This window comes from Patella vulgata, chromosome 4 (genome assembly GCF_932274485.2).
Source record: "Patella vulgata chromosome 4, xgPatVulg1.2, whole genome shotgun sequence".
Classification (NCBI taxonomy): Eukaryota; Metazoa; Mollusca; class Gastropoda; family Patellidae; genus Patella; species Patella vulgata.
Genome location: NC_065882.2, coordinates 60948980 through 60965919, shown reverse-complemented (window position 1 = coordinate 60965919; position 16940 = coordinate 60948980). Strand labels below are relative to the sequence as shown.

The window sequence follows — 16940 nt, the reverse complement described above, 5'->3', positions numbered from 1 at the left end:
CGCTGCTTATTTTTAACTGACTTACAGAAACGGTCATGGCATCTTGGTTTACAGATGGCAGCTTAATGTGTCAGCTAATTTAATAGCTAATTTATCTTCTATATAAAACAGATCTGGAAAATTCTTCTTCTGCTGGACATGCTAAAGCGTGTACAGTTTTGGGTTTCCATGTATCATTTAATTTTTCAAGAAATGATGTGCATGATAATGATTGATTGTTTATTTCTCTAAAGACTTATGTTATATGCATGATGATGAATAATTAGTATGGTAGATTGAAAGATTAAATGTTGAAAGAGACTGATTCATAATACAGATTCATATTCACTGATAGAAGCCCTTAATAATTTGCTACTACAATTGTAATCTGATGTAAGACACGACCTAGTGAAATGATTGTGTTAAGTTTGTATTAGAAAGAAAAAATGATTAATTTCTATTTCATCAATCATATATATTTATAATGTGTTAAGGATAATCATCAAGATATCTCAACAAATCTGAGTCTAGAAGTTGATTCTTTTGAAAAACTGTTTGAAAATCAACAAATTTCTGAGAACAAATATGAATATTTGCCTTGTTGAATGAATGATATTCAAAAATAACATTAAGCAGAGGCTAAGTAATATAACTAAAGTTGATTATGTTCATATAAGTATAAGGGAGATAATCATTTTCAGGGGCAAGAAACAAAAATTATGTACCATCGTCTTACTCTTTAATTGTCTACCTGACACACTTGATATCTTTTGTTTCTTATGTTTAGTATTGAGAAGTGGTTTCAGACAAGTTATTTGCCCCTGACATCATAGGTGTACGAGCCAGGGGGCCCCTAACTTTCGGGCAATTTGACTTTTTGAGCAGTTGGCAAAATAAAGTGCCCGAAATCTAATGAAACATTAATTCTACTTTTCTTTAATTGAATACCATGAATTTGTACTGACTTGACTCTGGAGCTACTCTACTTTGTGCGACATTTTTCGGGCATTGATTATTATTTGTGAATGCTGCTGCAACAGTCCGATTGGATGGTTGGAATTCAGGTTGGCGTAGAGTGGGATTTCGGTTGCAAAACGATTGGAAACTTCGAAGTTGCTTAAAGATACATTCCCGCGTACAAACTGGGTGATTTGATGATATACTTGGACTAAAAACATATTCAAACTAATTAATTTATCATAATTTTGCTTCAAATCCTTCTCAAAACATTGTAATTGCCAAGGAATACCCTGCTTTAAAAATCGATCAAAAGAGGTCATGTTTGTGTCACATGACTTACCTATCTCGGTACCTATAGCAACGGGGGCGAAGTCTGAGGAGAATTCATTGTATACACAAGACGATGTTGTCTTTAATCGCTGACTATTTATTACAAATATCGAATCCAAATTAAATTCTCGGATTATCCACTGCCCGCGTCTTTTTCCGTGGTTTTTATCTCAGAAAGTGTTGTACGTCTAACTCTTCATAAAGTTAAAAAACATGTACACCAAGCGCCCAATCTTCGCGTGCAACCTTCGATGTCACGCGTGCAGGTATTCCTAATCGTCAGGCTGTCGATTAGGGGAATCCTTACATGTTTGTCCTGTATACGCTTAATGAGTGTTTTTCAGGGAATCCAGTATTTTTCTAGTAAGATAGGATCTGTACTTTCCATATATACCAAAATTGCCATACTTTTATTGGAAATAACCACCCGATAAAATACTTTTCTGGGAACCTATCTTTAACTTGGTTCATTGGGATTTAGGTCAGCCACCCAAGGTGGACTATATTGGACCACATTGAAGTTGCTGTATTCACGAGCTAGAATAGCAGGGAAATGTGTTAACAGCAGTTAAATTTTCAAAATTTTCTTCCACAGCCCAATCTCTGTGGACTGTAAATGATTGATTGATTGATTGGAATTCGAGTCAGCCACCTAAGCTAGGCTATATTAGACCACTAGCTGTATTCATGGGCTGGAATAGCAGGAAAACGTGTTTGCGGCCATAAAATTTTCTTTGGGCAGGGTGTCCCTAGATGGTAGGCCCCGCTTCTTCGCACCTCGGGCATTTCATGTTCTGCCCCCCCCCCCCCAACATTCATCGAGCCAGTACACCTATGCCTGAAATTGATTATCTGCCTTACATGTATATGATTATGAACATAATCAGATTTTAGGCATAATGCTAAGCTTCATCTTTATGTTATTTTTTAATGAGATTTTTCATTATACAAGCACCTGTGATTAGTAGCTTGAGCATTGTATAAAATATTCATCCAATAATTTTATGTCATTATTTTAATTATGAGCACAAATTTATATAAAACATCCATTGCCTTACATTCTACAATACACAAATTAATTATATACCTTTGCTTGGAAACCCTTCATTACCCTTGTTTTCACTTATACTAAGTCCATTATCTTTGGATGTCTACTTTAGAATTATATTTGAGTGGGATCAGTATATCGTTCAGAGTACTTTAAAATGTTTGAATCTAATTTTCAGTTTTCCTTTTCTATGGAATGAGAACATTTCTGTTTGACCTAGATGTTGATATATTTTTTGATGTTGATTTGTTATGTTTATACTTCAGTTATCGATCTAGTGACCTTGTAAAAGAGAATTGTTTGTTTGATCAGAATAAAATAGCTGAATGTCTATCGAGTAGTGGGCATGATGCTTCCAGACTTTCATCTTCATTCATACAGAAACCATATAATGCAGGTTGGTAACTTTAGTATGCAAAACAAAATAATAAGTATGTGTATGTTCTTCACTATTATTGTACATTATGTGATTCATAAATTTTAATTGCCAAAAAGATATTCTGTGTTACTATTTGCCTGGTATGACCTAAAAATCTTGAAGTACGTGTCACTTTACTTAGTCTGATTACCTCAGCAGATCCAAGGATCTGACAACAAGATAAATGTTAAATGTTTTTAATATGTGAATATATCTACAGAAGTAAAGATTACAGATAAACAAAATGTAAATGGCTTCAATCTAAATTATGTCTGGTTTGATTATTGGTCTGGATAAAGTAGCATTTATTGCATACATCATGTAATGGCTTCTGGGAAATGTCTCAATCGACCAGTTAACATTGCATTCTGCATACTGCCAACACAAGGGGATGGTCATATTTCCTGTCAAACAATCATATTCTGATGAAATCTCTATATTCCTTTTGACATTGTATATAGACAATTCATACTATTTTGCTGAAGTTGAAGTGAAGACAATTTGGGCTGAAGCTATTGAAACTCAAACCCTCCAATCAATATTCTGACATTTGCTATTATAACTGATAATATATGTATATATATATATTATAGAAATGGGTGGTGTTTCTAGAAGTATCAGTGATATCCAGTCAATTAATATAGAAATAGAGAGTGTTGATGGTTCACCTTCTACATATAGGGTAAGTTCAAACTCTGTCGCTTGTCAGTGGTGCAGGACAGGGGGCTGACAAGGACAGCTGTCTAGTCGTTCGGATAGTATTTAAAACGAGATCCTGTGTACACATTGGCATACACATAACAGATCCCTTAGCAGTTGGAATTCAATATAGGCCTTAACGCTGCTGTCTAGGCAAAATTTCCCTCATAGTACACTATATTGCATATGCCCGTCTTCATTAGCCCAGTCAGAGCAGAACATTTTCATTTCATTTCAAATTCTTACATATATGTTTCTATGGTAACTGTTGATGTTTGCTGAATGCATAGGTAGTTGTGTCACAGTAATCACAACTGGGATGATCCTAGAATGGCTTTCATAATTCATTACTCCTGGTTTCTGGGTAAGTGCCAGCAGAGTTGACAAATCTGCATGTTACCAATTCACACATGGTACAAAAGCCGAAATCTAATGTACCAAATGCTTATGTAATATGAAAAAAAAATGATTCAAGTAATGTTTTAGCAAAATGAATCACTAATGTTATAATTATTATTGAATGTAATATCTTAATCTGTTTACAGAAACAATATGATGAGGAGATAACGGTTGAATCTCTGAAGAAAATGTTAGGTAAGGGAAGTTCCTTGATAACTTTATTTGTATAAAGAATAGATACGTTTCTTTGTAAAATCAGTAAAGTTTTAAAATTTATAAACCAGGCAGTGTCATTACCAATTATGAAATCTTAAGTTTACATTTAATACCTACAAGAAAATGGTTGAATTTGTGTTCTGCTTTTCTAAATATAGTATTTATATTTGTATATATATATTTTGAAGACAAGACTTTAACATAATATGTCATTTGCAGTTATTGAATTACCTGTATTTATTTAAAAATGAAAAAAGTAAATATTTTAATCTAATTACAGCTGAGAGCAGTGGTGCCAATAAAGAATCTGAGGACAAACGTAGACTTGAAATTCTGGAAACCTTCCGTACAGCACCATTTGAAGAAATTGTAGCAAGATCTGAAGCAAAAGTAAGTTGAGCTTTGAACCTTGCAACTTAACATTACTCAATCACCAAAATTATGTTGCATATTTGCATACATATAGTAGATTTGGGTTGAGCATAGTGATTAACTAACACATAGAATGTTAAGTACATTTGCATAATAAAGCAACAATTTACTTTAATCAGCCACAAAAAAGTTTCATTTATCAACTTATAAAGTACATGTGCAGTAATTCAAAATTTCAGACGAGTCAAAAATTTAATGTACCTATCTCTGAACTAAGTAATTGTACAGTGTTTTCCAAACAGCAAAATGAGTTATTGAAATAAAAGGGTTCCATATGATAGTCATAAAATGACCTAGTTTGTGTTGAATGAAGGTTTATTCCCATTTCTCCCCCTTTCTTGCAAAACTAAAATTAGAGTTATCTACCTTTGGTTAAACTGTTTATTGGAAATCTTTTTGCAGTCAAACCACTTTCACAATAAATTGAATGAAATACTGGATAATGTTGAAGATCCATCTGAACGATTGCTGACAGAAGAAAATGAAACAGACAGTCAGGCTACCATCCCAGTTTTCCAAATGCAATTCCCAGATTTATTTGTGTATTAAGTAACCATAGTTTTGTACAAGATTATAAGACATACTTTATGGAAGACAAATGAAAACAAATCGTGACTTATAAATTATATGTGCCATTATTATTGTACTATTTCGTTTAGCTAATTGTAAACATAAAAATTAAAACACAATGGAGTAAATGTTACCCGAAGGGGAGGTGATAATAAATGTACGCTGAAATTAATTTATGATAATAATGGACTGCTGCATGAGTGGCTACTTGTAATTTTAACAAAGAAAGTAGTGGACCATGATCAATTTATATTGATATACCATCTAGATTAATCATAATAATTATGATTTGAATGGTGTTATATTTGACTGGGTAGATACCCTACACTATAGTCCAAAATAGGGAATAAATTTAATACGACTGGAAATTGGTCACATTCTTGTATTATAGTAATATTTTACACATCAGTTAGTATATAGATATGTACATAAAATTCAAGAGATATTAAATAACATTTCATCAATGGAATTACAAGTTAAATCTATGTTTTTTATATTGACATAACATGACATGACATTAATTGACATTCATTTGACCTTATTTTCTAATTAATTAGTAATAATTGCAAGCTCATGTTAGATAAACTAGGTTATAAGCCAAAGTAAGACTCATAAGTATATGCTCAAAAATATGCATTATGCACAAAACATATACAATATTTTCTTTTCTTCAAATATAATATGTATGTGTATTTGAGAAAATGTTAAAACACATTTATTGTAAGCAATTTAGATTTTAAATCCATCCCTACATACTAGAATAATAATTATTTTTAAAGATCCTCATGCACTATTCTAGTCTCTTCAAGTATTGTTTTAATTAAGTCATTTTTATTATTGATTACCTTTTAAATATACATAATATGCACATTTTGTTAGTGTACATATTCATTATATACTTCTTCTGTATACATTTGTACTTAACTGATACATGTCTTATCATTAGAGTCACTTGATTCTGGCACATTGTAGTGAAGATAGAGACAGACAAGTGTTCAAATACATAGACCTTTTCTGCATGAGTGGCATATGAAAATCAAGTAGGACCATCATGGTTATATTTAATTTAACAGGGGACTACTTAATTGTCAGCCTTGAATGTCCTAAATCGATGAAATTGCAATCGACAGACACAGAATTGAATTTTGTTACAGTTCTGCAAATCCTGAAAACAGATGTGGTGTTTCAGCTATGGTGATTGGCTGGGATATTATAATATTCAGTTAGTGCAAGTATTGTCACTAGACATGCACATGCTAAATCGATTGAAACCTTAGGAGGGATTGAGATAATTCAGCTGCGGGATGTTAATCGAGTAACCCTTTGATGCTCCTCCCTTAGATGAGCATGAGCTTGATTATGTGAGTGTAAATTGAATAGTAATGAGCCACTAAACAGAAAACTATTTGTTCATTGATAGAATTATTATATGGTGTAAATGAAAGATTTGTTAGAAGTTAATACTATAATTTATTTATATTTGTAAATATATTATACGTCTGTTTGTATGTATTCTGCATAGTAATAGCCTTTTAAATAAGAAATTTGTATATATAGGATGGTTTGTGGGGGTTTTAGGGTATCGTGTACAAAAGTGCAACGAAAATTGTAGGTTTAAGAAGGGATATCGGGTGTTGTAGAATTGAAGCATACCCTGCCTTGTGTATGACACACATCACTAATTCAAGATATTTGTGTGACATATTAGCCTTTGCTTAATTTAATTTTTACAATTAAAATTTCATTCATTTGAATATTTACCTTCTGCAACCTGCACATTATTTTAAGAATTTCCTTTGTATAAAGGTTAAATAAAACATTTTGCCTTTTTTTTCTATTGAAGACTGTCCATGAAACAGATATATATATATATATTTTAATTAGATCTCAATTTATTCAAAAATTATCTCTGTTGCAATAGAGATGTGTCCTTAAAACTAACATGGAATAATAAACATTTTTCACATCTTAGAATCCATATTTGTTACTTGATGGGAGTTTTAAGATCAAATTGTCATTGATTTATAGATTTAAATTGACATTTATTTTAGATTACTGCAAATGTCAAATATTTTGATGAATAATTTTTCCAATCAAATAAACTTGCGTTAATCTAAATGAAAATCAATAAAAAACCGAAGTACGTACAATGTTAAGAGATGTAAAGGGGAGATAACTACAGTGACTAGAGGTTACAGTGAAGCTATTTGTGATAAAAAATAGATACATATTGTGCAATAATTACAATTGTATACTGAATATCATGATTAGCCTGGACTTATTGTTTATATGTAGGACATCATGTCAAGTATACAATGCTATGTATGTTTAATATTTATTTTGTATCTGTTTGTTTGTATCAGTGTCATTCATTATATATCCATTCCTGCAGGAATTTAATGAAATATCAACACATTTAAGTTCAATAATCATGTTTTGTAATATTTTAATTTTAAAATCATTTTAATCAGATAGAATTTGTATAGCTTCATTCCAATTTCAATTTTCAACACAAAATTGATTGTATTATATATCCACAAAACAGTTATTTAATTATTGCTTGTTGAAGTTAAATGAATAGGTTTTTTTTGTTGGTTTTTTTTAAATTGACTCTTAAGTGTTTCTAAACAGCTCATTGATATTATAGATTTATGTAATAAGCAATCTTGATTGTCACTCAGTTACAGATAAAATAAATCTAATCATCATAGTGCATATAATATTATTTTGAATAATTGAAGAAAACAATTATTGTAAGTAGTTTTAAAAAACATGTATCTGATTTGTATCATACTCCTGGGTTTGCAGGAGAAGGATCTGTACATGTATAGCTATTGCTTCAAGAATATAGCATGACACTCTGATAACTATTGAATCAAGGGTCAGACCTAAATATTAAGGCAACCTACTAATGTCATCAAGGTCACGAGATGTAAACAGGGTTAGAGCACATGATTTTTGCTGAGGATTGTGGGTTAGGGTTAGCACTAGCCCTGTTTACATCTCGTGACCATGACAAAATCTGTAGGTGGTCGTAATATTTAGATCTACATGTAACTGTTTGATCATTGTTTCTTACGTTTTTTTTAGTTGGCCAACAGTACATGTACATAAAAATCTAACTACTTTCTTTTAAATTTGAAGTGTAATGTTACGCACTGATACACTGTGATTGATTTATATCATTCTTGGCTAGACCATCATCCATTTCAGCATCCATTTCAGTAGCTTAATGAACGGTAAGGTTAAATCAATTGAAAACAAATATTTTAAGATGGTTTTGGACCTTTCTGTAGTGTAACCACAGAGGTGTATTATATCAACACCTTCATGAGTGTTAATGAAAATCAATAAAACAAAAAAAAACAAAAAAATATGCACCCTCAAAATATAAAAGAGCCCTGTTAAAGATTAGATTCCTGTGCTACTCCAATTGAAGCTTTAAAACTGGTGACATTAAAGAACCAGCTAAGAGATATATGAAATTTCAAGCCATCCATTCCACAGGCACTTGAAGGGATTAAAATAAAACTTCTTACTACTGCTTGACTATATATTATAGTATATTATAATATATAGTCAAGCAGTAGTAAGGGGATTAAAATAAAACTTCTTACTACTGCTTGACTATATATTATAGTATATTATAATATATAGTCAAGCAGTAGTAAGAAGGGGATTAAAATAAAACTTCTTACTACTGCTTGACTATATATTATAGTATATTATAATATATAGTCAAGCAGTAGTAAGAAGTTTTATTTTAATCCCTTCAAGTGCCTGTGATCCATTCTAATGTGAATACACTATGGCTTAAGGTAATGTATCTAATACTGATGTTGCTTTTTGTATTTAAGAAGTAACTAGTATTAAAACATTAGATAATAAATCTAGATTATTATCAAAGATTTGAATACAATAAAAAATTTTAAAAATTGATGTTTTAAGGATTTCTTTTTCTAATCTATCAATATTCTGTTAGGTCTGTTAGTGTGATGTGTAAAATGTCCATGCCTTACACACCAAGGGAAATTTAAAATGGATTTGTTTAGACCTGGTTGATGTCAATCTGTTTTTCAAAATTTTAAAATAGATAAAGCCATTGTAGAAATAAAACTGATGTAGGGCAACAATGAAAGCAAATGTAGTAAACAAGATGACTTCGCTTGATCTTTCCAAACAAAACAAAAAGAGGAACACATCCGCCAGAGAACCATGCAGAAATCGATATTATCTGTGGTCAGGCAAAGTAACAAAAGTCCAAATCTCACTGTAGGAGAGTTGGATCAGGAAAAGCAGTTGTCACAAAAATGTACCCGAACTTCAAATGCTCATCATACAAAGGGGTTTTAAACATAATCAGGCTCGGCGGGATAGGGAGGGTTAAGCCCCCCCCCCCCGCCTGCCCCCAATAATTTGGTCGCAAGTAGTCTTTTATCCAGGTTATTGCACAAAATCAGATAAAATTAAAATTGTCTCTAGAGGGTCCACAACCTTTGTATTACATACATTTACACTATTAGCATAAAGGGTAGCGGTCATTCGACGGAAAGTTTCGGTTCGACTTTCAGGAAATACGGACTCAACCATAATTATGGTGTAACTGTGATATATTTGAACGGCTTTACAATCATTACAATTTGGGCCACGAGCTAAAAATGTGATTTTTCGTACAATCACGGGCCATAATCCAAGAAGTTACTATCGTCAGGAAATGAGACCTTTGGGTTATAAACATACATTGTAAATTTCATCCAAATCGGATAAAAATTGTGAACTCTGTGTCCACAACCTTGATATTATTATGCACAAAATTGTCCAGTTCAGCATCACATGAAAGCACCATCAACTGCAGTGCTTTTATTGTACGGGATTTAAAAAAAGAATTAAAACTTGACTTCATTGCTGAGTAATTTTACTACCCAGAAATCGCTTAGAAAGCGTCGATCTAGATCCCCGAGAGCCTCCGGGGCCTACCTAGGCGGCCCCTGGACCCTCTCCCATCGTCCTAGGATGGTAGCCCCCCCCCCCCCAACCAATCAAGTATTGCTTCCGCCGGCCCAGACAATAGAAAATATTAAAGGGGAAACTGTCGATTTTGGTACATGCAACCCATTGTCGAGTTAAATATACTGTCCCTTTTTACAACTTGAAAATAGCAGCAACGTCAGCTGTATCTACTTTTTTTACGGGGGTGTGAAGTAATGAAATCCGAATCGATGCTCTTGAAAACCTCATCCCCTACTAGAAAGGTAAAAAATAAAAATGGTAGCAACGCTTCATGTAAGTCATTCGTACGGCCTCGAAAATTGATAAATTTGCTATTTCCATAATGTTTATATGTCTTTATCTGTGCCCTGAGGGGAAAGTAGATGACCCAAAGACTTTCGCTGAACCATTTAATCAGTTTCAGACGCTCGCACAACTCTCAAATTGGCTGCGAGCCGTCGGTGGGGTTTTGGACGCTAGTCGAAGCAGCTGCGAGTATCTATCTGGGAAGTAACAAACGAAGTGGAAAACAATAAATGGTGCATTTTCAGAGCTTTGTTTCCAACGATTAAATGCGGATTACATATAGCTTATGTAAGAAAGATATTGTAGTACTATGATCTCTGCGACCATACTATATCTTTCACTAATTATTGGGTTCACATGTACATGTATGGTAGAGAAGTCAAATGAATAAGTGATGGGTTGACACACAAAAAGATTTATAATTGGATAAACATAGCCGATTCTGGGTGAAACCAAAATATCATGTTTATCACGAATGATAGAAAAGTTATCATTCCATATTCGGCATGATTGACCAATCACGTGATTAATTACATCATAATTAGCCAATAGAATAATTAATAGCGGTGAATCTGAAGTATATAACAAATAGAATGTGCGCTCTTGGGTAGACAGCCGCTAGATTCTTAGAGAAATATTTGGGAGATGCCGCTGAGGTTGAAGAGACACCATCTGGAGTCAGAATGCCCCGTTAGGTCGTAGTAGCGCCATATGATATAGTGTGTTCCGTCAGTAAACTCGATCTGCGAATTAGGGGGTGGAGAGAAAGACATGTTAATCTTAAGTATTGTAATGTAACCTAAGCGTGTAACCTATGTATCCAGTGCTTGATATAAAATGTAGACACGAACTGTTGCAGTGTTATTCCTGGTAGATAAAACGTCTTAATTACTGAGGTAGTAAGAAGAAAATACATAACGTGAAAAGGGGTCCTAGACATAAGAAGAGAAAAAGAAACAAATATAACCAGAGACATTACTAGACGGTCACAAAGCTATTAAAAATATGTTGCAGAAGAGAGTATGCATCACACTTCGGATGTGGGTAGTTTTGCCGTTGTACTTTCCACATCTGACCAGCGGCGACTTAATAATCGGGATTCCTTTATTTCGCACGTATTTTTTCATTCTGTTGTAAAAGTTAGAACTACCGGAAAATTCACATGTCTTCTATTCACTCAATTCATTAAATATTCTCTTATATGTGTTAATAATTCTACACTGAATTACTTTTAAGTGAATTTTAGCTATGTCTTCCTGATGAACTCTAGATCCAATCGGTCTATTATTTTTATATATACTATTCAAAAAAAGTAGGGGATATTTGATTTTTAAGTGTTATTAAAGTCACCTAATGAAACTGACGAAGAAACAAATGACAAAATGAAATGAAGTTCACATTCATCGATTTATTCCAAATGATCGTTAGACTAAGTAAGGCACAGACTGATCATTATAAGGGTAAAATGATACCCGGGGTCAAACAGCAAAGTTACCACAGCATCACAACCAAGTCAGTAACGGGTAAATCCTCCTCTGTTTGCCAAACAAGCATTGATCCGACGTGGCATACTCCTAATGAGACGTCTAAGGTCATTTTGGTCCAGATTGTCCCATTCCTGTTGCAACGCAGCAGCAAGTTCTTGGACATTGGCACTACGTTGTTGACGTTGACGTAACCTCTGTCCAAGCATGTCCCAGACATGCTCGATGGGGGAGAGGTCGGGACTCAGTGCTGGCCAAGGTAATGTGGTGATGTTCTGTTGTTGGAGGTAACCTGTAACGATCCTGGCCCTGTGACATCTTGCGTTGTCATCCTGGAAGATGAAACGGCGGCCATGACGTCGTGCGAACGGCACAACATGGACTGCCAAGATGTTGTCCCGGTAGTACTGGCCTGTAACACGCCCTGCAACAACATGTAAAGCCGTTCTTCTAGCAACAGTGATGCCTCCCCACACCATAACAGAACCACCCCCAAATCTGACGTCTGATGACGTTAACGTCTTGGAAGCGGTCGTTTCGACGACGCCAGACCCTCCTACGTCTGTCCAAAAAATCAACAGTGAACCTTGACTCATCTGAAAACATCACATTGCTCCAGCGTCGATTATCCCAGTGTTGACGATCCCTACACCAACGACGTCTTGCCTGAATGTGATGATCTCTCAAACAAGGGATCACGCGAGGACGTCGGGCGCGAAGGTGACCCCTATGCAGTCGATTCCGAATCGTCTGGCCACTCACTCTCACACCAGTGTCTGTTTGAAGACGAGCGCTGATCTGATTTGCTGTGATGACACGATTTCTCAAGGCCAAGGTACGGATAAATCGATCCTGGGCTTGAGTTGTCGCCCTTGGTCGACCTGAGCGTGGTCTGTCCTGTACAGAATGTGTATCACGGTATCTGGACCATAGCCTGCTTATGACAGACTGAGAAACATTCATCGTCCGCGCCACAACCGCCTGTGTTGTGCCGATCTGTAGCATGCCAAGGGCACGTAACCTTTCATTTTGGGTAAGCCGACGCATATCAAAATTTGTTTTCTGGTCACTAAAACAATTAAACTGATGTTTCCACCCTGGAATTCAATGCCACAATGACTGTAACATTCAAAGTCAGAGTCGTGCAAATCTTGGGTTGGACCCCCATGATGATCCCAAGCATCACCTGCATTCCATGCGGTAGCTATTGGTGCGTTTTGGCGTCACATGTAACTGGAAATGTTTCTTCTGTTAGGTTCTATAGTGACTTTTTTCGTAGTCATTTGCATATTTTAGTATTATGCCCCCAAAATCAAATATCCCCTACTTTTTTTGAATAGTATATATATCAGGTCAGTACCCAGGCTCGATAAAACAAATTTGGTCGAAATGCTGACTGCAGCATTATCACATCCTGCGTGGTGCTCTCGCGGTCACGTTCTTAATCGTAATCTAAATAACACACCACATTAACCCAATTCAATATTTCAATTTCACCTATATCAAAGCGGTTTAGCTCATTTAATTGCATGACTATATGTCAACGCCAGTGATGATCCACCTCATGAGCAGAGTATCATCGGGAAGCCAGGTATAAAAATGATAAGAATTTTATCTTCAATGTGCAGCAATCTGATTAACTTTTTACAGTCTCTGTGTAAAAACTTTGGTGCCATGTTACATGGAGCTTTTAACTGTAACAATAATGACGTTAATGCAATGATCAATACCAATAATGTAGTGTATGAAAGAAAAGACGTGAAATGTGTCCTTTTATACTTATTATAATTTTCATGTAACATGAACTCATAAATATCCGTATCCAGCTTTCGTAGGGCAGTTTCTAAAAACATCTGAAACAATGGGGAATAAGGGTGGGGGTGGATCTGGCGTAAGCCCGAGTCTCAACCAATTACGATTTCAAAATTAGTGCAACTTTAAATTTCACTTTCGATCTGACGCCAGTCAAAATATCATAAAAGAATCAATATCGACGCCGTCTATATACATCTCTTTTCCCACTTGTCACAATGGTGTTATTCATATCCATTCAGACAGACTTCCATGAATATACAAGTAGCATTTCCGTCCATATTGGTACATGAAGAATATAATAATATGTCCATGATATTCGTATTGTAACCATTAAATTTTACCTTTTCGTTGAAACTAATCATTTGCCCGTTGGAGTCTTTAATCTACCAGTACTTTAACAGTTGGATCTAGATTTTTCACCTTTTTACCGAACCAATATCTAACCTTCTTCACATTCTCAATGGGTTGTACTCTCTTGATTGAATTCCTTGTGGTTTACCAACTTTAAAAATTGATTTGGTCTGAATGGTTCAACCATTTGTTGGTTGCGACACCATTCCATAAACCATCTTCTGATCGCGACCCTTCGAAGAACAAAGGCGCCTTTTACTTTTACTATGAAACATCGTCATTATTTACAGATAAAAAATGTTGTAATGAGAGACAGAAAACAAATGGTAGGCGCGAGAGGGGAATGATTATTGACAATGTGGCAAGGGGTGTATATATTAGAGATTTGTGTTTTTCATGAAAACATAGCATTTTTCAATAGTTTCAGAGTTGTCAGCCACGACCCCACGAAAAGTGCTCCGCGACTCCAGCTGGGAACCCATCAGTATTTTTCAATGATGAACATGTAAATTATATGAAGACGATGGATATTAGTATTATTGATTGCGGTATTAAACAAATACTGTGCAAGAAATTAATTCAGTAATGATCTTCATGGATTCCATCCAAAGGTATATAAACACCGTCGAATACCTCCAGGTACACTTAAATTTGAATAAATTACAGGCACTATAGTCAAACAGTTGTAAGTTTTATTTTAATCCCTTCAAGTGCCTGTGTAATAAATGCCCATCTTTATGAGATAAATCCCAGGAGAACAATCACAGACTGCATTTGAATGATACCCGGCGGTGCCAAAAGAGACTCAGAATGCCCAGTGATATCCAATCTTGGACCGGAGACCGCTCACTGACATTTTTTAGCTGTGTGTTTCATTTTTCCAATGCAGCTGCCCATAGGGCTATACTATATACTTCCGGTGTTTTCCGGTGTTATAATGTAACTTCTACAAAATGGCAGCCCCCAGGTAAGAAAGGGCGTGGATTATCGCATCTTATTGAATTGCATGACTAAAATCTCCAATGAGGGCATCATAAAATTACATATTTTGTACAAATTTATGATCGACTGGACGGGGCTTTACGATCACACCAAAAACTCGTCCACTGATCTGTTTATAAACACACTATAGTATTGTACAAAACAGTCATATTTGAACGGTAGCGGGTTTGCATGTATTTTAGTTTTTACATCTTCAAAACGAAAAAAAAAATAGATATAGTTTTCGGTGAAAATGATACTTATATAGACAACAAGAATTCTTTGCTGGCAATCTATAGGTTAGACAACAAGAATTCTTTGCTGGCAATCTATAGGTTAGATTATGGGTGTTAGGGTATAAAGCTTTTATCCTAAATAAATTATTCACATACATAGTAAGAAAATCACTAAAATATTAGCAGTTTTCGCAGTGATGCAGAATGATTGCTTTGATATAGTCCATTAAATCGCCTGTGTAAAAACATAATTAATTTATCCACCATTGATCATGATGTGGATCTGATACATGTTGTTCTATCGCTCTGGCAACGAAACGGGTATAGGCATATATCGTCTAAAAAAAACATAACTCGTTGATGTGTTCAGAAACTCAAAACTTAATTGATGTTCCATGATAACGCATTGTTCTTCAATAATTTATAAATTACAGACATGTGATCCCGTAGTGACGGGGATACACGTTCTCCTCCTTGAAAACTTCGTCCCCCCGTCGCCACTCCCTTGAAAATAGCACAGAGAAAAAAATTCAACCATGTTGACCTGCATCTACTAAAATTTTTGTTTCAATACTATTTATTTCAAATGTCAACGATACAACTAAACATGTTTTATTTGTTCTTAATTCAATAGATTTATTGTCCACTTTGTCAGAATTATATTTTCTTATTAATTTTCAGAAATTCAATTTCATTATGTAGAAAACTACACGGACTGCTTTTGATTTGCAGGCTTTTACAGATTTAATATGTTTTTTAAATCATAACTTTCTCTGGAATAGGCAGATGGGATAATAGGTGAAATAAATAATTTGGTCTTCAAAATGCATAGATTTGCTTCTATTTTGTGTTGAAATTTCGCAGCGAGCCTAAGGGAAAATTTAAGTTACGGGGTTTTCCAGGGCATCGATAGCAGCAAGGTGTCCGTGATGTCCCCTATAAGGTCGACAAATTATGGTGTGAACCTCATGTGTTAAACTGAATAATATAAGATTTCCTTGGAGAAACATTACATGATTGATGTTCTTCCTTTCATAACATATTCATACCGATTGTTTTAGTTAAAAGCCATTACGTATAATTATCACACACAATCGCTACGTTATAATGGCGTCTTCTTATTTTAAACGTCCCCGGGCGGCTATTTATCTTTTTCACAAATGCCAAATAAAAACTTCTTCAAATATCAAATCGATTGTTCGCATGCTTCAAAATCGATAATTGTTATGCTTTTGAAAGATCGCTGGCTAAAAACAAAGAACTTTTCCGTTAGTTTCCAAGTATTATTATACAGTAATGCAACGAATTCAAAGGAAGAAAATGTGAATGCCGTATTGTAATATTAATATTTAATTAAGGTACATGTACATATCTTTTTTTTTTAACTTGAAAGAGAATAGAATAATATTAAAGATGACAAGAACTGTAATGAAGGCCGAAACCAATAAATTGCATTTGTAAATTTAGAACTCTTCAAAATTGTCATTAACCCAATCGGTGCAGAAGAGTAGGTCGTTAAACTCCATTCCATTTCATTTCATTTCTAATTCTATACAGCCCTTTTACGTGATTTTCCCTATCCAGATATTTTATTACCAAATCTTAAGTCACATAATTCGGAGTCACGACTGGAATTCAAAATCTAAAATTAGAATAATAGCCCAAGTTTGTTCATTTGAATTGGTTTGTTGGTCGTGTCTTGAATATGGCTTTATTAAATCCTAGTG

The 16940-nt window shown here is 34.5% G+C and overlaps 1 protein-coding gene across 2 annotated transcripts in view; it reads left to right on the top strand.

Annotated features, from left to right (window-relative positions):
* Window positions 1-8451, top strand: part of LOC126817552 (protein EFR3 homolog B) — a 55765-nt gene extending 47314 nt beyond the window's left edge. For both annotated transcript variants that reach the window (XM_050544614.2, XM_050544613.2), the window contains 5 exons: window positions 2584-2714; window positions 3329-3417; window positions 3980-4028; window positions 4330-4439; window positions 4884-8451. In XM_050544614.2, the coding sequence (XP_050400571.1) occupies window positions 2584-2714; window positions 3329-3417; window positions 3980-4028; window positions 4330-4439; window positions 4884-5030 (526 nt within the window). In that variant the 3' untranslated portion in view covers window positions 5031-8451. The remainder of the gene's footprint in view (window positions 1-2583; window positions 2715-3328; window positions 3418-3979; window positions 4029-4329; window positions 4440-4883) is intronic.
* Window positions 8452-16940: the final 8489 nt, after the last annotated feature.